This window comes from Sus scrofa, chromosome 4 (genome assembly GCF_000003025.6).
Source record: "Sus scrofa isolate TJ Tabasco breed Duroc chromosome 4, Sscrofa11.1, whole genome shotgun sequence".
NCBI classification, from domain to species: domain Eukaryota; kingdom Metazoa; phylum Chordata; class Mammalia; order Artiodactyla; family Suidae; genus Sus; species Sus scrofa.
This window is the reverse complement of record NC_010446.5, coordinates 100,753,212-100,777,251: the sequence shown is the minus strand read 5'-3', so window position 1 is coordinate 100,777,251 and position 24,040 is coordinate 100,753,212. Positions and strand designations below refer to the sequence as shown.

General features: G+C 40.9%; 1 protein-coding gene across 28 annotated transcripts in view; it reads left to right on the top strand.

Moving 5' to 3' along the window:
- Positions 1 to 24,040, top strand: part of LOC100624559 (myomegalin) — a 216,415-nt gene that overhangs the window by 86,102 nt on the left and 106,273 nt on the right. For all 28 annotated transcript variants that reach the window (XR_002343709.1, XR_002343708.1, XR_002343706.1 and 25 more), the window contains 3 exons: positions 18,283 to 18,359; positions 21,637 to 21,760; positions 21,930 to 22,105. Coding sequence is in view for 25 of the 28 variants with exons in the window: in XM_021090661.1 (XP_020946320.1) it covers positions 18,283 to 18,359; positions 21,637 to 21,760; positions 21,930 to 22,105 (377 nt within the window). In the remaining 3 variants the exon portion in view is untranslated. The remainder of the gene's footprint in view (positions 1 to 18,282; positions 18,360 to 21,636; positions 21,761 to 21,929; positions 22,106 to 24,040) is intronic.

Below are 24,040 nucleotides of genomic sequence, written 5' to 3'. Positions count from 1 at the left end.
TCAACATGAAATCAACATTAAAAAATTATTAAGATTTTACATTCTTTTGTTGTGGTTAAGTCTTTGCAATCCATTGTATATTAGGTCTGAAATTCTTATAGCACATCTCATTTTGGACTCGTCACACCTTAAGGGTTTAAGAGCTGCATGTGGCTCATGGCTGCCATCCTGGATGACACAGCTTAGAGTATATACATTTTAAGTGCTGTCCCTGGTCTCACTCAAGCAGAGGTATAACTTCAGAAGAGCTGCTTGATCATAGGACCTGGCATCAGGACATAGCTAGGCCTCCAAGGGAGGAGTGCCTGGCAGGTGTTGGAACTTAGATTCCATTTTGCAGTGTAAGCGTCCAGATAAGAAAAACTGTCCTGGGAGTCCCCTTCGTGGCTCAGTGGTTAATGAACCGACTAGGATCCATGAGGATACAGATTCGATCCCTGGCCTCGCTCAGTGGGTTAAGGATCCTCATTGCTGTGAGCTAGGGTGTAGGGTCCCAGACGCGGCTCGGATCGGTGGCTCGGATCCTGTGTTGCTGTGGCTGTGGTGTAGGCCAGTGGCTGCAGCTCCAATTCTACCCCTAGCCTGGGAACTTCCATATGCCACTGGTGTAGCCCTAAAAAGCAAAAAACAAACAAAAAACTGTCCTGGACTTTACAGAACATCAATGAGTGACTTTACTCTTCTTGGAGAGTAGATAAAAGCAAGTGTCTATCCATAATTGAGAGCTAAATTTGGTGATAAATGTCAGGTCATGTTAGATGCCACAGATAATTTTTAAATGTTTAGTAGGCTTTCGGTTTTCTCTTTACAAATTTATCTGTATAAAAAATCAATGTAATTTTTATATGTTTTGCCTCTAAAGTCAGTTTTTACTTATCCAAATTCTATACCTGCTGTGCCCAAAGGGAAGTTAGGGAAAGCACAGGATGGGTCCCCTGAATCCCAGTTTCTAAGTAGTTGAAGGAAACATATCATTCTAAGCATCTGTTTCAGCCCCTCCAGTGGGGCCAGGTCCTGTCTCCGCACAAGGTGTCCTCACCCCTGACTTTCCTAAGAGGCCTGCGCTTTTCTAAATTAAGCCCAGCCGGTCCTATTTGTGAACAGAGAGGCTCCAGCCAAGCGGGAGAGATTCGTCCTGCTGAAGAATGTGCTGGGGACATGGAGAGAATCGCTGAGATCACTGGTATTTATATGTATGTTTTCTCACTTGCCAGCTCAGTTGGCTACATCAACAGAGGCTTCTGGGACTCAACCAGGATTTTAACAGAGTGACTGAAGAGGGTTTAAGTTGAAGAGCACCAAGGCAATGTGTATATTGGGACCTCTGAGCTCAGAGTCTAAATAAAACATACCCAAGATACCTCGTATTTTGCTCCATATTTTCAGATGGACTCTTTTTTAGGGCAGACTATTTTTTAGGTTCACAGCAAAACTGAACAGAAGGTACAGAAATTTCCCCTATACCCATTCCCCATATATGTACAGCCTCCCCAACTGTCTGAATCCAAGGACACCTCATTTTAATCTTTCTCAGGTCCCTAAACTCAGGGTTGACCAGAAATACCTATCGCTCCTTATGATTTGTTTATCTTACTACCTTTGGGGAAACTAATGTTTGTTGAACACCTCTTATATATCAGATATTTTTATTTACACATTTTCATTTAAATTTCACAGTATCCCTGAAAAGTAGTGATTGTAAACACCAGATTGTAAGCATAACTTAGGTTAAGTGATTTACTTCGAGAATACAGAGGATGAACGATGTGGAACTATGTGAAACTGTAAAAAAAAAATGGTTGAATAGCTGCACTTTCATAAGATTCAGCCTAACAGAATGTGAGAGAGTAAGTATTTGAACACAGGCCAACTTAGTTCTAAAGTCTACACTCTTCTTTGTGTTTTACCAAACCACTGCTCTAAGTGCCAGGTACTTTATTTTCCCCTTGGCAGCTCTATAGCTTAAGATTTACATGCTTCCTCCCTAAAAGATTAGAACGGGGAGTGGAGGAGAGGAGGGCAGTGAGCTCAAAGGAAGGGCAACGCAGAGTATGACAAATCTTGAGTTGGGTCTGGGAATGTTTCTTTGGAGGCTAAAGCCAGGAGTTGTAGGATGGACTTGTGTTGATTTGTGTACCTGCTGCTATTTATATCTGTCACCTGTGTGCATTTCCATACCAGCTATTTGATTCTGGGTCTCTTTTGTTTACCACACTCTACTATAATTATCTACTTAATTGTCTCCATAGGCTATAAATTCCCTGAGGACTGTGATTGTGTCTGCCTTGCTCTTTTTAGTACTTACTGGAGTGCCCTGCACATCCAAAGGAGATACTCAATAAATATTTTTGATTTAAAAAAAAGTGAATAAACAAATGCTACCATCTCACAAGTTAGATACCCTGTCTTCAGCCCAATGAGCACACTTTCTGTCTCTGTCTCTCTCTCACATGTGTGCACGCACATGCACACACACACGAGCCCTGGCTGTGTCTGGCCAAATACCTGACCACCTTAGAATTCATCCACAGCCCCAGTGCTTACTCATAGGTGGTTGTCTGTGTTTGTCTGATCAAGGGAAACTGAGCTGAGAAGAAGCTGGGTTGTTTTCAGGCCTCTTTGAAGGCCCGATGTGGGTTGGGCTTAAAAGAGTGATCTGAACAGAGGAGTTCTGCCATTTGGATGGAGATCCTTCTATTTTGTATTGTATAAACTAAAACTTTTCCACTTGGTTTTTTTCCATTTCTTTGGGAGACTGAACACTAGAGCAGTCTCTGGCAGGAGAGTGTCTGGAATTGTGGTTGCTGAGGCTGGAGACACTGCCCTACTGTCCTTTCCTTGGCAGTGAACTTACTTGTCACATGTTGGGGCAACTTAGGTGTCTAATTTGTAGCTTCGCTTTACTAGTGGAAGAGAGCCTGGCATCTGTAGAAAGGCAGGGACTGTACCTCTGAATAGTCTTTTCTCTCCCTGAGGATCTAAGGACCTTTATGATTTGCATTTGAGCACCTTCTGCCTAGGCATCTCACATCAACAGAGATGAATAATGCAGGTGAAATTATAATCCTTATGGGCAAGAGGAGAAACTCTGATTAAAATTAATTGACTATATTGTGAAAATGGCCATCCTACCCAAAGCAATCTACAGATTCAATGCAATCCCTATCAAATTACCCATGACATTGTTCACAGAACTAGAACAAACAATCCAAACATTTATATGGAACCACAAAAGACCCAGAATCGCCAAAGCAATCCTGAGAAACAAAAACCAAGCAGGAGGCATAACTCTCCCAGACTTCAAGAAATACTACAAAGCCACAGTCATCAAAACAGTGTGGTACTGGTACCAAAACAGACAGACAGACCAATGGAACAGAATAGAGAATCCGGAAATAAACCCTGACACCTATGGTCAATTAATCTTTGACAAGGGAGGCAAGAACATAAAATGGGAAAAGGAAAGTCTATTCAGCAAGCATTGCTGGGAAACCTGGACAGCTGCATGCAAAGCAATGAAACTAGAACACACCCTCACACCATGCACAAAAATAAACTCCAAATGGCTGAAAGACTTAAATATACGACAGGACACCATCAAACTCCTAGAAGAAAACATAGGCAAAACACTCTCTGACATCAACATCATGAATATTTTCTCAGGTCAGTCTCCCAAAGCAATAGAAATTAGAGCAAAAATAAACCCATGGGACCTCATCAAACTGAAAAGCTTTTGCACAGCAAAGGAAACCCAAAAGAAAACAAAAAGACAACTTACAGAATGGGAGAAAATAGTTTCAAATGATGCAACTGACAAGGGCTTAATCTCTAGAATATACAAGCAACTTATACAACTCAACAGCAAAAAAGCCAATCAAACAATGGAAAAATGGGCAGAAGACCTGAATAGACATTTCTCCAAGGAAGATATACAGATGGCCAACAAACACATGAAAAAATGCTCAACATCGCTGATTATAAGAGAAATGCAAATCAAAACTACCATGAGATACCACCTCACACCAGTCAGAATGGCCATCATTAATAAATCCACAAATAACAAGTGCTGGAGGGGCTGTGGAGAAAAGGGAACCCTCCTGCACTGCTGGTGGGAATGTAAACTGGTACAGCCACTATGGAGAACAGTTTGGAGATACCTTAGAAATCTATACATAGAACTTCCATATGACCCTGCAATCCCACTCTTGGGCATCTATCCGGACAAAGCTCTACTTAAAAGAGACACATGCACCCGCATGTTCATTGCAGCCCTATTCACAATAGCCAGGACATGGAAACAATCCAAATGTCCATCGACAGATGATTGGATTCGGAAGATGTGGTATATATACACAATGGAATACTACTCAGCCATAAAAAAGGATGACATAATGCCATTTGCAGCAACATGGATGGAACTAGAGAATCTCATGCTGAGTGAAATGAGCCAGAAAGACAAAGACAAATACCATATGATATCACTTATAACTGGAATCTAATATCCAGCACAAATGAACATCTCCTCAGAAAAGAAAATCATGGACTTGGAGAAGAGACTTGTGGTTGCCTGATGGGAGGGGGAGGGAGTGGGAGGGATCGGGAGCTTGGGCTTATCAGACACAACCTAGAATAGATTTACAAGGAGATCCTGCTGAATAGCATTGAGAACTATGTCTAGATACTCATGTCGCAACAGAAGAAAGGGTGGGGGAAAAAAACTGTAACTGCAATGTATACATCTAAGGATGACCTGACCCCCTTGCTGTACAGTGGGAAAATAATAATAAAAAAAAATTAATTGACTATATAAAAACATAAAGCCCTGGGGTTGACTAGTCTAAGGTCACACAGTTAATGACAAAGCAAAATACTTAGACCCTTTAGGGGCCTATTTTTGCTTTAAAACCAGGTGAATGGAAAGAAATCTCATCTACAAAACAACTCATTTGGAAGCTAATAAAATATGTTTCTAGGGATTGTGTAGGGTCCAACCCCATGTCCCTTGTTCAGGACAGCTAGAACCCCTCTTGAAAGTACCCAGTACTGTGCTCGCTTTGGCAGCACATATACTAAAATTGGAATGATTACAGAGAAGATTAGCATGGCCCCTGCGCAAGGATGATACTCAAATTCGTGAAGCGTTCATTTAAAAAAAAAAAAATACCCAGTACTTCACTGTGTTTTATAGAGCTATGGATTTGCCCCAGTGGTATCAGAGAAGTCTGGAAAAGAGTTCACTGTGAACAAAAAATATTTGTGAACTATACTTTTTCTGGAAAGGATATGGTTCTAAAAAGAAAAATATATTTTTTTAATAAAACCCATACACTAAGAGTTACTTTTCACTTTGGGTTAATAATCAGGAATTATAAGAGGATCTGCTTACAAAATTTTTGAGACTCTTCTTCCTGTTAAACTGTTTTCTTTTATTTTTTTATTTTTATTTTTATTTATTTGTTTATTTATTTTGTCTTTTTGCCATTTCTTGGGCCGCTCCCGTGGCATATGGAGGTTCCCAGGCTAGGGGTCCATTCGGAGCTGTAGCTGCCAGCCTACGCCAGAGCCACAGCAACGCAGGATCCGAGCCGCGTCTGCGACCTACACCACAGCTCACGGCAACGCCGAATCGTTAACCCACTGAGCAAGGGCAGGGACCGAACCCGAAACCTCATGGTTCCTAGTTGGATTCGTTATCCACTGCGCCACGACGGGAACTCCCCTGTTTCTTTCAAATTCTTTTAGTTTGGGAGTTCCCGTTGTGGCTCAGTGGTAACAAACCCAACCAGTATCCAAGAGGACAAAGGTTCGATCCCTGGCATCGCTCAGTGGGTTAAGGGTTCGGCATTGCTGTGAGCTGTGATGTAGATCACAGATACAGCTCGGATCCGTGTTGCTGTGGCTCTGGCATAGGCTGGTTAGCTGCAGCTTCAATTCGACTCCTATCCTGGGAACTTCCATATGCTGCAGGTGTGACCCAAAAAAGCAAAAACGAAAAATAACTTCTTTTAGTTTACGGAATTGATTTAGAGTAAAATCTGGCCATATTTATTTTCGTTCCAAATAAAGACTCTACTATGGGAGAGTCTCTTCCCCCTTGCTTGTTTCCTCCTCTCTTACAAAAGTGTAGTACCCATTTCCTTCACCCACTGACCCTGATTCACCTCTTAGCACACTGAAAAGCACTTTGGTTCTGGCAAGCTTTAATCTTCAACACATAGTTTACTTGCTGATGTTATCAATGAATGGATGCTGGTATGCTGTCAAGCTTTTTCTTCTTTTTCTTTTTTTGAGTGCCTGCTCTTCCCCCAGCAGCAAATTATGAGGGATATGAAATATGACATAATCCCTGTCCTCAAATTGCTTAAAGATTAGTTGAAACACACACACATGTGAAATTAAATACCAAAACAAAAATGTAAGTTAGCAATTCAAGACATGATAAAGTATTTATTCTATAACCATATACTGAGAGCTACTGAGGGCAAAGTACTCTTCCAGATATTAAAACCTAGAAGCGGAGCCAGACATTTTAAATAACTAATCAAAGCAGAGCGAGGAGACTTCTGTCCTAGAGATAAGTGTCAGATGACTGAGTCCTGGTTTACTCTGGACAGTCCTGGTTTTGCCTGTTGTCCTGGTATAGTTATGACAGCGCCTTTCCACTTTCAGAAGAGTCGCAGTATGGATGCTAAATTATAGTTACCTTAGTTATAAACAAAGTTCAGTGGGAGCGAAGAGAAATGAATTATTAAGTTCTGAATGGGGGATTGGGGAAAGTTTCCTGGAGCACAGGGTTGGGGGCAGGGGGTTGGGTGTTTGAACTAAACCGTAATGAACAACAGTTTTAGGAAGGAGAAGGCATCAGGGGCTGAGCTCTGGCAAAGCCTTGGTGGCATTCAAGGGCATTGATGTGACTTCCATCTGCAGCAGCCCTTCGTTTAGAGGTGAAGAGGGTAGCACTATCAAAGACCAGAGGAGTCTTGCCGTAAACCGTCATCACTCAGAACTCTGGTTTTCAGAAAAGACAGCTGCTGGATAATGAGTGATGTCATGGTCAGACCAGACAGGTACAGTTCAAGGGGGAGGGAGGCAGGAGAAGAGAGAGTGTGAGGCAATGTGAGAGTTGAAGGAGACTGGAGGAGGCTGGGAGAGGAGGGGAGAGACCTGTGCTTTTGTTAGTTCAATCTGTCCAGTTAAAGTTGCAGGAGTTCCCCTTGTGGTGTAGCAGGAACAAATCTAACTAGTGTCCATGAAGATGCAGATTCAATCCCTGGCCTCAGTGGGTTAAGGATCCTGTGTTGCCATGAGCTGTGGTGTAGGTCGCAGACTCAGCTCAGATTCTGAGTTGCTGTGGCTGTGGCGTAGGCCAGCAACTACAGCTCAGATTTGACCCCAGCCTGGGAACTTCCACATGCTGAAGGTGGGGCCCTAAAAGGACCAAAAAAAAAAAAAAAAAAAAAAGAGAGAGAGAGAGAGAGCTTGCTGATTCCTCTCTGAAAGAATTCTCTGCTAATTTTATTTCTTCCCTGTGACCCCAGTTGTATTCTGAGTCCCCCAGGTTTACAGGACAGGTTTATTTTCTTATCCCTCAGTGTTAGGAGATAGGCTCAGCACTGCTTTTTTATGTAAGTCCATTGGCTGAAAGAAGCAGCTATAGGGCACCAGACCATCATTGCTATCTATGACCATAGTTTGGGAAATTCCAGAGGGGAAAATGAAAAAATAAAAACAGAGTATGGACATCTACCTTTTCATGATGAAAATTCCACCTTTTAACTTTTCATTATGAGAATTTTCAAAAGAAGAAAAGGAGAACCTATGTACCTGTCCCCGAGTACTGGGACCATGTACCTGTTTCTGTCCTCCCCACTCCTTAGAGCAGGTCTCGGACATCACAGAACTATATCTGGAAAGAGATTAGAATGTGCCCTTAGCCAAGAGAGGCTTTGTTTTTAACCATAACCGAAATGCTTTTATTGTACCCCAAAAACTTAAAAATAATTTCTTAATACTATTTAATGCTTGGTCCATGCTCACCTTTCTCTCTAAAATGACCATTTTAAGTTCTGGAGATCTTAACTAGTACCTCCCAGAGTACACTAAGCACAGGAGTAGAATATTTGGCCTTTTTGTGGGAGAGGGTGAGAGGCAGAAGAGGAGGCCGGAAATCTAAGCTGCATTCGGGGGAAGTCGGCTGGGGACTTGAGTTGCCCTGGGGCAAGTTATTTTTCCTTTTCATGCCTTAGTTTAACAACTTATTTTCAATGGGTTAGTAATATACCTCTGAGGAAATATTGCACTTTAAAACAGAGAAGGTCTTCTAAAAGCTTCAAATAGAAAGTTTTTTGTGGTAAAATTACACATGATTATCCAATCCCACCCCCTGCCCTTTTTTTGCCTTTTTTTTGGGGGGGGGGGTGCGCACCCTCGGCACCTGGAGGTTCTGGGCTAGGGATCAAATTGAAGCTGTAGCTGCCAGCCTACACCACAGCCATGACAATGTGGGTTCTGAGCCATGTCTGTGACCTACACCACAGCTCACGGCAATGCCAGATTCTTAATCCATTGAGCAAGGACAGGAATTGAACCTGCATCCTCATGGATACTAGTCAGCCAATCCCCTTTTTCTTCAACAAACACACAGTCATTCCACTGCTGCATTTACCTGTCTGTTCCTGATTCAGTGCATTTACCACACCTACAGGTGCAAAACACTGAGGGCCTCAGGTTAGTCACAGCTGCTAGGTATTTGAATCAGGGTACTTAAATTTTTCATTTACCCTCACTACAACCCTCAAGGTAATTTCTAACCCTATTTTACTGATGAGGAAATTAGGTTCTAAGAGGCTAAGTAACATAAAAAAAAAAAAGTCAGCCAGCTAGTAAGTGGCAGAAAGGGATTTTTGCCTTTCTAGGTTTGCTGTCCTGAAACCCATGTCCCAGCATCATAAGGCTGAAAGGCGTAAGCTGACAACCAGCATACCTGGCCAGTTCCACTATACCCACATTTTTCTTTGTTCCAAGGAGGTCTAATTAAAAAGAGTAAAAAGACTGATAGACAAAACATGATATGGTGCATCAACATTGAAATACAAAAAGAATATTATGAAAAGTCAGAGACATAACAAATGGCTTTTAGGAGTTTCCTTTGTGGCTCAGCAGGTTACAAACCGACTAGCTGAGCTCCAGTTGGCCCCATAGCCTGGGAACCTCCATATGCCATGAGTGTGGCCCTAAAAAAAAACCAAGCCCTAGGAATTTATGGTGGTATAATTAAGTGATAAGAATTATTACATATTGCACATCACACATACAGTGAGGACAGTGTCTAGCACACAGGCACATCATTATTATATCTGAACTGAAGAGCAAAACTATACACTGCCTTCAAGCATCTCTAACAAAGATCAGCACTGGCTATCTCAATATGTCTTGCCAATCTTGCCCCCCACCTCCAGCCCCCATGGTTACCACCCGGTAAGGTACTCCTTCCTTCTCATTAGGATCAGAGTAAAGAGTCTCAAAACTCATCTTGCCAACCTCAGTGTCTCCACCATTTAAGTTTTTCCTAAAGCACATCTCACATTATTTTACTCTTTTCCATCAAAAAGCTTTTAATGGTTTTTAATTGCCTAGCAATTAAATTTTACACAGCTCAGCTTGAGAATGGAGTCAACTCAAATTTGACCTCACCTTATTGATCCAGCTGTATCTCCCATCACACTCCACCAGCCTAACTGGATTTTCCACACTATTCCCGGGCTTTCCATGTGCCAGGTCCTTGTTCTCCCTTCAGCTTCATTAAACACCATGCCACTTGCGAAGCCCTACTTTATCTCTTTCACTAAAAGCCATTTCTTCTTTTTTTTTTTTTTTCTTTTTCTTTCTAGGGCCACACCTGTGGCATATATAAGTTCTCAGGCTAGAGGTCGAATCAGACTACAGCTGCCAGCCTATCCCACAGCCACAGCAACTGGGGATCCAAGCCGCAGCTGTGACCTATACCACAGTTCACAGCAATGCCAGATATTTAACCCACTGAGTGAGGCCAGGGATCAGATCTGCATCCTCATGGATGATAGTCAGATTCATTTCCACTGAGCCACGACTGAAACTCCTCTTCGGGCTTGTTGAAACATTTTTTATAACAATTGAAATAAAATTCACATACCAAAACAACTCACTCATTTAAAATATACAATTTAATGTACACATCAGTGTTTCTAGAATATCCAGAGTTGTGAAAATATCATAGCAATGAATTTGAGAACATTTTTATCACTCCAAAAAGTTACCCCCAACCTGTATCTACCACTGCCAATTCCCTATCCCCCCCTTAGCCCTAGTCAACCAGCAGTCCAGTCTATTTCTCTGTGGATTTTCCACTTCTAGACATTTTGTAAAAATAGAATCACACAATTTTGTGGGTTTTGTGACTGCTTTAATTTGGCATAATGTTTTCAAGATTCATTCATGATGTAATATATAGCATTACTTTTTATGGCCAAATAACATTCCACTGTTTGGATATACCACATTTTGTTTATTTATCAATCCATGGATGAAATTTTAAAAGCCATTCTACAGTTTTGCTATATTAAATATTTATGCTTGCTCAGATCCTGCGTTGCTGTGGCTGTGGTGTAGGCTGGTGGCTACAGCTCCCATTCGACCCCTAGCCTGGGAACCTCCATATGCTGTGGGAGCAGCCCCTAAAAAGACAAAAGACCAAAAAAAAAAGGGAAAGGAAGAAAGAAAAATTTAAAAATATATATTTATGCTTAAAATAAGTGAGCTAAACAGCAATTGTACATTTGGATTGTATGGAAATTTCTGTCTTAATAACACATTTCCTCATCTGCGAGGTCTTTTTCTACCCTTGTATGTCTTACATATTAAACCTTCCACGGATTAGGGTGTATCTGAACTTCCTCATCAGTGATCACCTTTAGCATTTTAAATCCATTCCTTGGAATTTTACTCTTCTCAACAAGACTGCAAGCATACTGAGCATAAGAAATACATTTTAGATTCACAAACATAGAGAACAGACTTGTGGTTGCCAAGGGAGAAGGGAGCATAGAGGAGGGATGGGGCCGGAGTCTGGGATTAGTGGAGGCAAACTGTTACATGTAGATTGGATAAACAGGGTTCTACTTTATAGCGCAGGGAACTGTCATCAATATCCTGTGACAAACCATAGTGGGAAAGAATTTGAAAAAGAATATGTATATGTATGTGTAACTGAATCACTTTTCTGAATAGCAGAAATTAACACAATGTTGTAATTTCCGCAAATATAGTTGTAAATCAACTATATTTCAATAAAGTTTAAAAAAAGAAATATATGTTAAAGTCTTTATTATTTCCCACAAGACCTGTTAAGTCGCTTTCTACGCTAAGAGCATAAGTGTGGAGGAGAGAGCCCTGCAGGGGTCAGAGCAGGGCCTTTAATGCTCCCTGGCTGTGACCATGCTTTTTCAATTTAAACTTCTTCATCTCCCACTCCAGGTGTCTTGTGGAATGTTAGTAGGACACTAACATTGTGCAAACTGTTGACCTCGTTAATATAATGGGTAATAATGCTTCTACTCTAATGATGAAAGGATTGATACATTTTACAGTAAGTTTTTTTTTTTAATTGGTCAAGCAAAACCATTTCTCTTTTGATTTTTGTTGTTTTTACTGTTGCCATAATAAGCAGTTGTTTATTTTATTGATTGATTAATTGGCTTTTTAGGGCTACAGGTGTGGCATATGGAAGTTCCCAGGCAAGGGGTCAAACTGGAGCTGTAGCTGCTGGCCTAGCCACAGCCACAGCAATGTGGGATCCGAGCTGTGTCTGCAACCTACGTTGCAGCTCACAGCAAAGCCAGATCCTTAATGCATTGAGCAAAGCCAGGGATTGAGCCTATGTCCTCATGGATTCTAATCGGGTTTGTTACCACTGAGCCACAGTGGGAACTCCTAAGCAGTTTTTTATAATTTCATCTGGTTAAGGTATCAGAACTGGAGAACCAGCAGACAGCTTTAGTCTGAAGCTAATTGACTCTTCACAAAAAAATCTGAGTATATTTTAGTTCAGACTTTTGGATGTGGGACCAGATTCTAATCAGCTGGGTAGAAAGTGGCCCTGAGGTGAGCAGGCAGGAGCAATGAGCTCTACATCCAGATCTCCTCAAAGAGAAGAGTCTTAAATCAACTGGAGTCTCCTTTCTGGTTGGGCAGTGGGGAGAGGCTGCTGACCTGAGTCACAGAGGGGATCTCCTCGCACTTTGTGTGAATCTCTAGAGGCTTTGGGGCTCTTCTACATGGCACTGGATGCTGGGTGATCTGGAGTTGAGCCGTGGGACCAGGTACCAGGAGACCAGTTGGGGCACGCACTCCTGATATACCCAGCCAGAGGCAGACCCTCTTCTTTTGAGAAAGCTTTAGTGCCATAATGTGGATGTCACCACTTACCTAATACTCTTCCTGGTCTAGGTTTCTCTGGACAGCTTCCTTCTCCTGGGCTACACCTTGGTCTTTAGGAGGCTTCAGTAAATGAAAGAGTGTGGAGTTTGGAGTCAGGAAGATCTAAAGCTTTATGCTTGTCACCATCACTGTTAGCTGTGTGACTTGGGGCAAATTGTCCTTTCTGGGCATTGATACCTTCATTCAGCAATGTGACTGGTGAGGTGAGGGCCACAGTGGGAGCAGGGTGTCCACCCCTGGGGCCTGGTGGAGGAGCTGCTCTCAGGAAGAGTTGGGAAGGCTCTGGGAAGCACTACCCAAGCCTCAGACTACGTGGGGTCCTTTCCATAGCAGGACCCCCAGGTCTTCCTTTGAGTCCCATGGCAGTTGGACCAGGTGCTATGAGGACAGGGCACAGTTTCAGGACAGCTGGCATTCCCCCCCCCCCCCGCCTCCGCCTCAGGTTCTGGGAGAGAAGCCCTCAAGGTATGGTGAGGGTGGGGTCTATTCTGAGACTTGGGGACAGGGGTTGTCTTTTTGTTTATTTTTGTTCTTGGGTGGGAGTTGGTTTTTGTTTGTTTTTGATTGGGTTTGTTTTGGCACCTAGCTCAAGGCATTCAGAAATTCCCAGGCCAGGGATGGAACCTGCGCCAGCTCAAGCCACAGCAGTGACAAATCAGGATATTTATCCCTGCTAGGCCACCTGGAGAACTCCTCTTTTGATTTTTAAAAAAGGTTTTTTAGGATTCGCTGTGTCACAGCTTCTAGTAGGACAAAATTTTTGAAAATTTCTGTTTTTAAAAAGGATAGCCACATTGTAGATTATATGAACAGTGGATCAATTTATAAAGTTACAATTGGGAGTTCACATTGTGGCTCAGCAGTAACGAACCTGACTAGTATCCATGAGGAGGCGGATTAGATCCCTCAGTGGGTTAAGGATTTGGTGTTGCCATGACCTGTGGTGTAGGCTACAGACATGGCTCGGATCCTACATTGCTGTGGCTGTGGTGTAAGGTGGCAGCTGCAACTCCGATTTGACCTCTAGCCTGGAAACTTCCATATGCTGTGGGTATAGCCCTGAAAAAAAAAATCCTGTTTCTTTAATTTTGTATTCATATGAGATGATGGATCTTCACTAAACTTACTTCATGATGTTTATAAGTCATTATGCCGTATGCTTTACACTTACACTGTGCAGTATGTAAATGATATCTCAACAAAGCTGGAATTAAAAAAGGTATAGATAGCATGTCAAGTAAAAAGAAAGGGTCTTAAAAAATTGAATCCTTGGAAAGGAAGCAGGTAGTTGGTTACTAGTTTCTTTGGTCGACTTAAAAAAAAAACATGCGCAACCTAAAAGATGAGAGTTAATCATTACTTAGGGCAAAATGAGGACTGTAGCCCAGGAGGTAGCATTGTAGGTAGCTCTGAAAAACTCTCCAAAGAAGTAGGGGGGAAGATCAGAATATAAGTGATTTTGGTGAAGGCGAAGGTACATGCAACCAAACACACATTTTGCAGAAGGTTGCTGCTAGTCTCTAGAAGGTTAGTCCTAGTCATAAGGAGCAGATGTCACCATGAAGGATTTTAGTGCTTTTCTAGATATGAGGAGATGCAAGAATTGGGCTCATAAAATCTCCTGAAAATATCTAACTCTCTGAAGACCTGTTCTGCCAGTTTTCTTAGAGCCCAGAGAACCTCCCTCCTGATCTCCACCCTGAGCTCCTTTCAGGGGGTGTTGAAGGTCAGCTGCAGCGGCTCACAATTCAGTCCTTGTAGAGGCAGCGGGTAAATGCCAATCTCCAGTTCACACTTTTAACCTAATTCTATATTGAACCACAGTAAACACAAAAGTGGAAATCAGTTCAGGAGAATCCTGTGTTCAGTGTGAATTGGTGTTAAGATTCTGGTCAAGTGATGTTTCATGAAACAAAACAAGCTACCAACAAGGAGAAAATCTGATTAAACACAGTCAATCTGTAAACTTGTGGTTAGCCAAGTCCTCTAGCTCTAGGTGTTAATGAAAGCTTATCTATTTCTTATCATTTAATTTCACCTTCATCATTGAGATTTTTCCTTGAGTTAGGTGGGTTAATACTCCTCTGGGGACAAAGAAAAAGAGGCCTTCTCCTCCCCAGCCACCCTTTCTTGAGGACATACATTTCCTTAGATAACTTGACAAAGAGCTGAGAAGATTTGGTGATAAGAAAATGCAATTAATTTCCGATCCCTGTCAGCTATACTTGGAATTTAACAATTTACATATGAATATTTACTAATGAAGAATGGAGAAATGTAATTAATTATGCAGTGGTTTTTGTGTAGAAGGAGGTTGCAGAGGTTTAGAATTTAATGCTGTAAATTGGAATGTCCTTGCATTTCCACCTGGTAGATTTTGTAGCACCCATGAAATTACCTTGATCCATCTGAACAATGGATTAAAAGATTTAAGACCTAATCTGTTGGAATGAAACTGTTTTGGCAGTTCTGTCTCAGACTCTGTAAACTGTATTGTCTGTTTGATGGAATAAGCAGAATGCTAGAGATATTCTTTTTTTTTCTTTCCTCCCTTTTAATTTCTCTTTTTTATTTATCTCAGGATAAAGCTAACGTAAGGATGCTCAGGTTGGGCACATATGTGCAGGTGTCTAGGATACTCCACCTTTGGTATAATAATTTTCTTTCCTTTCTATGGCTATTATTAGTTTAATAGGTGATTAAGGCTGAGAATGTCAGCTATCCTAATCAGAGAATGTAAATTGTTGTGTTTTTTTAAGTAATAATAGTGAATACTTTTTTTAAAAAAATTGAACTATAGTTGATTTACAATATTGTTTTATGTGTACAGCAAAGTGATTCAGACATATATACTTACATATATTTGTGTCTAAAAAGTATGTATATATGCATTTTTTCAGATTCCTTTCTACTATAGGTTATTACAAGATATTAAATATAGTCCTCTGTGCTATACAGTAAATCCTTTTTGCTTATCTATTTTCTATAGAGTGGTGTGTATCTGTTAATCACATACTCCTAATTTATCCTCCCCTTCCACTTAAGTAACCATAAGTTTGTTTTCTATGTCTGTAAGTCTGTTTTTCTTTTTGTAGGTAAGTTCATTTGTATTTTTTTTTCAAATTCCACGTAAGTGATACCATATAATAACTGTCTTTGAATTACTTCACTCAGTATGATAATCTCTAGGTCCATCCATGTTGCTGCAAATGGCACTATTTCATCCTTTTTTAATCACTAAGTAATATTCCATTATATGTATAGATATACATTTCATCTTTTTTATCCATTCATCTGTCAATGGACACTTAGGTTGTTTCCATATCTTGGCTATTGTAAATAGTGCTGGGGTGCATGTATCTTTTCTAATTAGAGTGTCTGTCTTTTCCGGGTATATTCCCAGGAGTAGGATTTCTGGATCATATGTTAGCTCTATTTTTAGTTTTTTGTGGAACCGCCGTACTGTTCTCGATAGTGGCTGCAGCAATTTCAATTCCCATCAGCAAGGTAGGAGGGTTTCCTTTTCTCTACGCCCTCTCCAGCATCTGAACAATTTTTAAATACTTACTGCTTACCCGGAACTGTGCAGCATACATTTTGTGCATCATTTCATTTAGTCTTTTAACATCCTTATAAGTACCATTATGATCCTCCCTTGCTAGATGAGGAGGTCAAGGCATTTAGAGAGGACAGGTGACAAGCCCTCTCTTCACCTTCAGGGTCTATGCTCTCAACCTCTATACTTCCTCCACGGTATTCTTTCAAGAGTTAAAAAAATGTAACACATTCCCTAATTTTATAATTCACCACATTTTACTAAATCAGGCAAAAAATGGCAGTGTTTCCTGAGCAGGTCTCTGGCTGAAATGCTGGAGCAAAAGTGGAATGCTGGATTCAGTTATTGCTTTTATTTTAGAGGAATCCATCTGAATTTAAATTTTCTTATCTTTAAAACAGATAAATAGATAAATGCTAAAGTCTTCAAATCTGTGACTCTTTTACTAATTAATTCAAATATTGACTTCATTTTCTTATTTAGAACTGATAGAGCCTGAATAGTGTAAATCCTCCATTTTTTTCTCCTTTTAAATCTAAAGATTTTTCCCTGGTGGGGCTGAGGTCTCTGAAGGGCACTAGTTAGCCTGAGAATGAAGGAGAAGTGGTTGCAGGTTGCTAAGCAGCTGTGTGCAAAGCAGTGTTCCAGGTGTTCTTGGTGTATTACGTACATTATCTCATTTAACCTGCACAAAGTCCCCTGTGGAATAGACATTATTATCATCATTAAAAAATAAAGCAACCACATTATACCTGTGAGAAAACTGAGGCTCATGTGATGAAGTCCATAACATAGTATTCATAAAATTCTTCCTGCTTCATATTATGTAATGAACTCCATCAGGACAGGGACCGAAATCTCTGTGCACTCAGCTCTAAGCTCCAACAAAGTAAATCCCTGAACCAGTATTTATAGATGCCTCCTTAGGTTCCCCTGCAAACCTGCTCTGCTTTTTCTGTTCCCTATTTTAGTTAATAGGATGCGTACCCTCCCACATGTTAGAAATCTCAGCATTGTTTTTGCTTTTCCCTGTAGTGTAATCTGAATCTCCCACAAACAAGGAAGCCCTGTGGATTCTACCACTGAAATGTCTTTTGAGTCTTTGTCCTTGTACCTTTTTGGCCTCACACCATCCCTATCCCTGTTCTGGTCACTTGCCTCCTAACTCATCCATCTTCACAGACCTAAAGTTCCTTCCTCAGCACATACCTGATTATGAAAATATTTTGCCTAAAGCTCCCTAATGAGTTCCTGTTCTCTACCAATTACCATTCACCTCTTAACATGACTTTCACAAACTAGTTGTAAACTTTCTATAATGATTTCTCACTCCTCGTCACACACCAGGCTACTTCACCTTCACCAGGTACTTAATGCACATCTCACCAAATTTTTGTTCATACTTCATTTGGGGTGTTTTTATTTCCTTTTCCTGTTTGCCAAAATCTTGTTGCTGTTTCACCTCAATAAAAACTAATTGTTCCCAGGGAGTTTCCATTGTGGCGCAGTGGTTTACAAGTCCAACTAGTATCCATGAGGATGCGGGTTCCATCCCCCGTCTTTCTCAGTGGGTCCGCTATCCGGTGTTGCCATGAGCTGAGGTGTAGGTCACAGACGAAGCTGGGATCCCATGTTGCTATGGCTCCAATTCGACCCCTAGCCAAGGAACTTCCATGCCATGGGTGCAGCCCTCAAAAGCAAAAATAATAGTAATAATAATAATAAAAATTTTAAAAATTGTTCCCTTCATAGATTCACCCATCAGAGTCACCCTTTCGTCTTAAGCAAACCCAATTTTTGAAAGTCCAGTTCGATGATAATGGCAGCCTGTTTTTTTAAAAAATGTTCACAGCACAATTTTTTTAAGTGATTAGGTCTCTAAGTATGTTTAAAATACAGGTCTATATACAACAATTTGGTTTTCAGGGAAAGACCTATATTATTAAGAAAAAATTATTTTCATATGCATTTTGTCTTCTAGTGTTTAGAGACTGAACAGGCTTGGGCAGTGTTCACCATCCAAAGTGGTGATAAATGGGTTCGGGGGATAGATAGGCAGCTCCAGGAAAATTCTGAAGCTGCACAGTTCATCCATCTCTGACTGGGTTACCGATCCATTTGACTCCCTGTTTATCTGAAGGTCCATGAAGAGGGCTGAGCTGAGCTGAGAATCTGTGAACTAAGGCAAGATTCAAGTAAGAACCTGGTTCCAGGATGGAGTTAAGAATGATTAATGTCTGTGTGCTTTTCAGAACATCGAGCTGAAGGTTGAAGTAGAGAGCCTGAAACGAGAACTCCAGGGCAAGAAACAGCATCTGGATAAAACATGGTGAGTTGCAGTTTGAACTAGTTGAACTCTTGGTCCTGTCCAGAGTTAGGCTCATTACCTGATAGCAATATTTATTTGTTTATTTATCAAGATTTTTTTTCTGTTGATGTACAGTGTTCTATCAATTTCTGCTGTACAGCAGAGTGACCCAGTCGTACATATATATATACAGTCTTTTTTTATTTTAATGATTTTTTTTCCATTATAGTTAGTTTACAGTGTTCTGTCAGTTTTCTACTGTACAGGAAAGTGACCCAGTTACTTACACACACACACACACACACATACATACATTCTTTTTTCTCATATTATCCTCCATCATGTTCCATCACAAGTGATTAGATATGGTTCCCTGTGCTATACAGCAGGACCTCATTGGAGAGCCATAGATTTAGAACCAAATTCCTTAACCTTAACTCTGACATTTGAATATTAAGTCCAATTCAGGAAGTGAAACAATGTGCTTTCTTTCCCTTGGGCTCTCTGTCTGATACTTAGTCTGGGAGACATTGATTTAGATTAGCAACTTCATTAGTCCTAAGGTTATGAAGTTCCCATTCAATAATCTACTAATAACATCAAGGGCTGACATAGGTTGGGGAAAAATAGGCACTCATATATTGTTCATAGTATTCACTGAGTGAGAGTGTGAGTTGTGGTGACATTTTTGGAATGTGGTGCTACCTATCAAAGTAAAAAATGAGCATTTCCTTTGATCAGATAATTCCTAGAAGGAATCTTTTCCTCATAAATAAAAGCCTGAGTATGAAATGATAAATGTGTAAAGATATCCACTGCATCATTATTTGTAACAGCAAAAAACTAGAAACAATTCTCTCATAGGGCAGTGGGTGAAGACAGTTTGATATACATGTACTGTGGAATACTGTGCAGTCATTAAAAAGAATGAACTATCTCTATGCTGTTATCCTGGTGGCAAGTCCTTGATAGACTTAGTAACGGGAAGAAGTGCTGAATGATGTTTAGAGCATAAACCTCTTTAGGTAAAGACAAACTGGCTATGTGTACATGTGTTTGCTTGAATGTGCATAGGAAAAAAAAAAAACCTGCAGGCTACATACACTCTTTAACATGCCTGTATCAAGGGAGTGAAATTGGAGTTTGTGATGGGGAGAAGACCTGATTTTTTTTCTTTATATGCTTTTGTATTGTTAGGATGCTTACTTTTGTAATTTATAGTTTTTATAATTTAAAAAAACTTGTTTTAAATGATAAGTACTATTGAAGTTGTTATTAAAAATAATTTTCAGATTACATCCTAGAATCAGGATACATTCAATTTGATCTGGCATTCCTTCTCTCTCTACTGTATTTCTTGATACTTACAATGATAGTCCAGCAAAATGAGAATACTCAAACCAGATTCAACTATATACACAGTGTGCTGGTATTACTCAATACTTACTAAGAGATTAAGTGAGCCAGTAGATTTTAGGAAGACAAATAATAATAACTGAGTTACAAATTTTGAGATTTGTATAGTGCTTTTTAAAAGAAATCATGTTATTTTGGCTTTGAATTAGGTGGCATTATCCTATTTTTAGAATTGAGAAAACTAAGATACAGAGTTTTAAACCCTTGTCAAATGAATAGCGGAGCCACATCACATAGCATCAAGTTCAAGGTTCTAACTTCACAACAGCTGTTGCCTATTAAATCAGGCATTCCTGGCTAACCTAGTTACGCAGAAAATGTATAACTTTCAATCTCAATATATTGTAATTAGCTGTTGTCTATTGCATTTATAAAGAATATGGAGTCAAAGTAAAAGTTGATCATTCTGGAGGTCTGCCTATTTAGGGGGTCTTAGGTTATTCTCTTGACTTGCTCCTTATACCACCAAGATCTTTCTACCTCCCCACCCCCACCCCAAAGGCCATATAATGACATGGGAACTCAAGATAAGTATACTCTCTGGGACAGTGCTGAGTAGTGTCCACTATCAAGGAATCCTATAATCCTTAGGGAAGCTCCGCTTGGTCACTATGGATACAAACCCCTAGGCCAAATATGGGCTTGGATAGAGCAGTTTTGATTTACATGAGCCTACAAAGGTTAAGTATTATTCTCTGTCCTAAGAACAAGAAGATAGTCCATGGTTCTCAACAAATGGCTTAAAACAGGACTAAAACCAAACCGGAATTAAGATCATTCAGCACCTGATACTGCTCCCAAATTTCTAATCCTCAGATATCCAAGGGCAGCTGTTGTTAGCTAAAAATAAGCTGATGATACCTTACCCACTTCATGCTAGTGCTTGAATATTCATTCCTAGGGACATCAGAGAAGCAAAGCTGGGCCAGAACACTGAGCTTTCACATATTAAATATCTGCTTTCTGCATGGGACCGTGGGAAGACTGGATAGAACTCTGGGTTGGTAGCCTAGATTCAGGATGGTCTGTGGGTTACTGGCTATACAGGAGAGGAGGTTTTCTGTGGCTGTCCAAATGGATACTCCTTTCTAGCAGTCTAAATGGAAGGAACACTAAATTCAAATGAAAGGCGGGGAAACTAGCAAGGCCCTCTGGGAGAGAAGTCTGAAAGGAAGAGTCCAGGGACAGATGGTAATGAACATGGGTGCTGAGTTCTAAATAATTTGATGACCATCTCCCTTTCCAATGAAAGATTCTCCTCTTGAAGCTGTAGGTAATGAAGTCCTTAGGGAGGCAGTATCTTCTGATTGACAAGCAACAAAAATCAGAGTTCCTAAAAGGATTACCTGCAAAGTTGAAAAGAGCAGTTCCCCAAATAATTGGAGAGGGAAAAAAAAAATCCTTCATTTTTCTTCTCATCAATGTGTCTCTGAATCACTGAAACAACCTTAATGGGTCCACTTGTGAAATTATATGACTGGGAGTTCCCGTCATGGCTCAGTGGTTAACGAATCTGACTAGGAACCATGAAGTTGTGGGTTCGATCCCTGGCCTCGCTCAGTGGGTTAAGGATCCAGCATTGCTGTGAGCTGTGGTGTAGGCCGGCAGCTACAGCTCTGATTGGACCCCTAGCCTGGGAACCTCCATATGCCGTGGATATGGCCCCAGAAAAGATAAAAATTGTATGACTGCCTCTGACTAGCTAATACAGCAGACACGGCTCAAATCCAGCATTGCTGTGGCTGTGGGGTAGGCAGGCAGCTACAGCTCTGATTGGACCCCTAGCCTGGGAAATTCCACGTGCCGCGGGTGCGGCCCCAGAAAAGATTAAAAAAGAAAATTACATGACTGCCTCTGACCGGCTAATGCTCTGTGGTTTTAGCGCTGATGTGGAGAATCTCAACAGCCATAATGAAGCTGAGCTCCGGCGCCAGTTTGAGGAGAGACAGCAGGAGACGGAGCATGTTTACGAGCTCCTGGAGAATAAGATCCAGCTTCTGCAGGAGGTGAGTAGGGGTTCCACAGTTCCATGGCTAGGGGTCCTCTTTTACCGATTTCCCTACTGCTCTGCCCCCTAGCATTCATCTTTTCCCTCCCCACTTTCCTTCTTAAACTCTTATGGACTCCTCATCTAGGGGAGACTTTGCGGCCTTATAGTGTTCATTCTTTTTGCAGGAATCCAGGCTAGCAAAAAATGAAGCCGCCCGGATGGCGGCTCTGGTGGAAGCAGAGAAAGAGTGTAACCTGGAGCTCTCAGAGAAACTGAAGGGAGTCACCAAGGACAGAGAAGATGTGCCAGGAGACCTGGTCAGGCCCAACCAGTACACTGAGGCCCTGGCGCAGAGGGACAAGTAAGTTCTTTGGAGCTCTAGCTGTGAGAGAATATTGCAGCTGCACTGATCCCTTTTAAGGACTTATGGTGGACCTTCCCCATTTCCAAGACTTATGGCTCCCACTAGCAGAGAATTTCTAGGGTTGTGTCTTTAATGGTATCCACTAACAGAACTGACTTATTGGCAGTCAGGAAACTATAGTAGAGTAAGTAGAACCATGGTCAAACGGTGGCAAACAGGAGACGTGATTCACTTATTGACATTTATTGAGCACCTGCTACATGCCAGACACTGAGCTAAGCTCGAAGGTTACAGAGATGAAAGACTCAGTTCCTCTTATCAAGGTTCATGTTACACAATTTTAATAAGTTCTCTAGTAGAAGTAACATGGGACACTCTGGGACATGTAGGATTGTCATCTATTCCACACTAAAAGAGCAAAGTGCCAAAAAGAAAAAAGGAAAAAAAAAAAAAAAAAAAAAAAGAACAAGGTGCCATTGAAGGTTTCCCGGAGGAGGTGAAATCTGAGATGAGTTTTGAAGTATGAATAGGAGTTAGGAAAAATGGTGTATGAACTGGGTGGGGTGGGGCAGTGTTCTCTGCAGGAGGAGGTAGCATGGAGGAAAGACACAGGTAAGGGCATATTTCAAGACCTACAATTGGTCCTACATAACCAGAGAGTCTGGGGGAGACTAGTGAGAGGTTTGCTGTATTGGGAATAGGGGGTCTGACTGTGCTGGCTTTGCTGCCATAATAAGGAACTTGAATGTTCTTATAAAGGTAAGTGCAAGTTGTTGAGGCCAGTACTGTCTCGGTTACTACAGGAACTTCCTAACTATTCTCTGTACTTCTGGTCCTTCCCTTGCCATTCCATCTCAATCAGTCAGCAATTTTGAAGTGGAAAATTCAATACTATCCAACTGACAAACAATTTAGTCTTAGATGCATGACACTGTAGTGGTATAAAAAACCTTAAGTGGCATTTAACGGAATAGGTGAAAAACACACACAGAGTACACACAAGACCAGTGTGATCTTTTTGAGACACAAATCTGATCATGTTATTGCAGAGCCATTTAAAAAGTTCTGCAACATTTTTAATGGATAAGATCCATTCTTCTTGGTGTGGCCATCAAAGCCTGTTAGGATGTTAGCCCGGATTTCCCCCAGATTCATCCCCTACCATGACCTCTTCACACCTCACTGATGCCAGACTAGTAGTAATAGCCATGACTAAGGTTGGTTTGGATGTTACCATACAGTTGAGCTGACTATTTTGCATTCTTGGTTAAGTCTCCCATAAAGTGGAATTCTTTCATTAAGTTCATCATCCTATGAGATAGGGATTATTAGACTTTATAAATTAGAAATTATCATACTTTAAAAATGAAGAAACTGGCATTTGGAGAGTTATGTAACATGGCTCCAGGAACTGCTGGAATCCAAACCCTGAGGCCACACTGTCTCCAGAAGCATAGAGTGCTATGTCAGGTCTCCAGAATTTTGCTCGTGCTCTTCCTTATATGGGAAATATCTGTCTTTTCCCCTCCTGGTGAACGCCTATTCATTCTTTAAAACTCATTCAGGCATCAATCATTACTTTTGTGAGAGCAGAATTGTCTTTGTATTTTTGTTTTATATACATCCATTATTGTACAATTCTCTGCGTAGTGTTGTATTTTCTCTCAGATCTTCCCTGCTAGATTCCCTGAGATTCTGTCTCATCTCTGTATTCCAATAAATGCTTGGAAAGAAAGGAAGAAAGGAAGAAAGAAAGACAGGCAGGCAGGCGGACAGACACACACCTGACAAATAAATTGATGGACTTCATATCAGATGGTCTTGAACATATTTGTAAAGTAGGAGAATAGACCATCTGTAGAGACTGAGAGTTAAAGGGATGAGTGAGGTTTGAGGCTTGAGAAAAGCAGAGACGTTCTAGCAAAGATACCA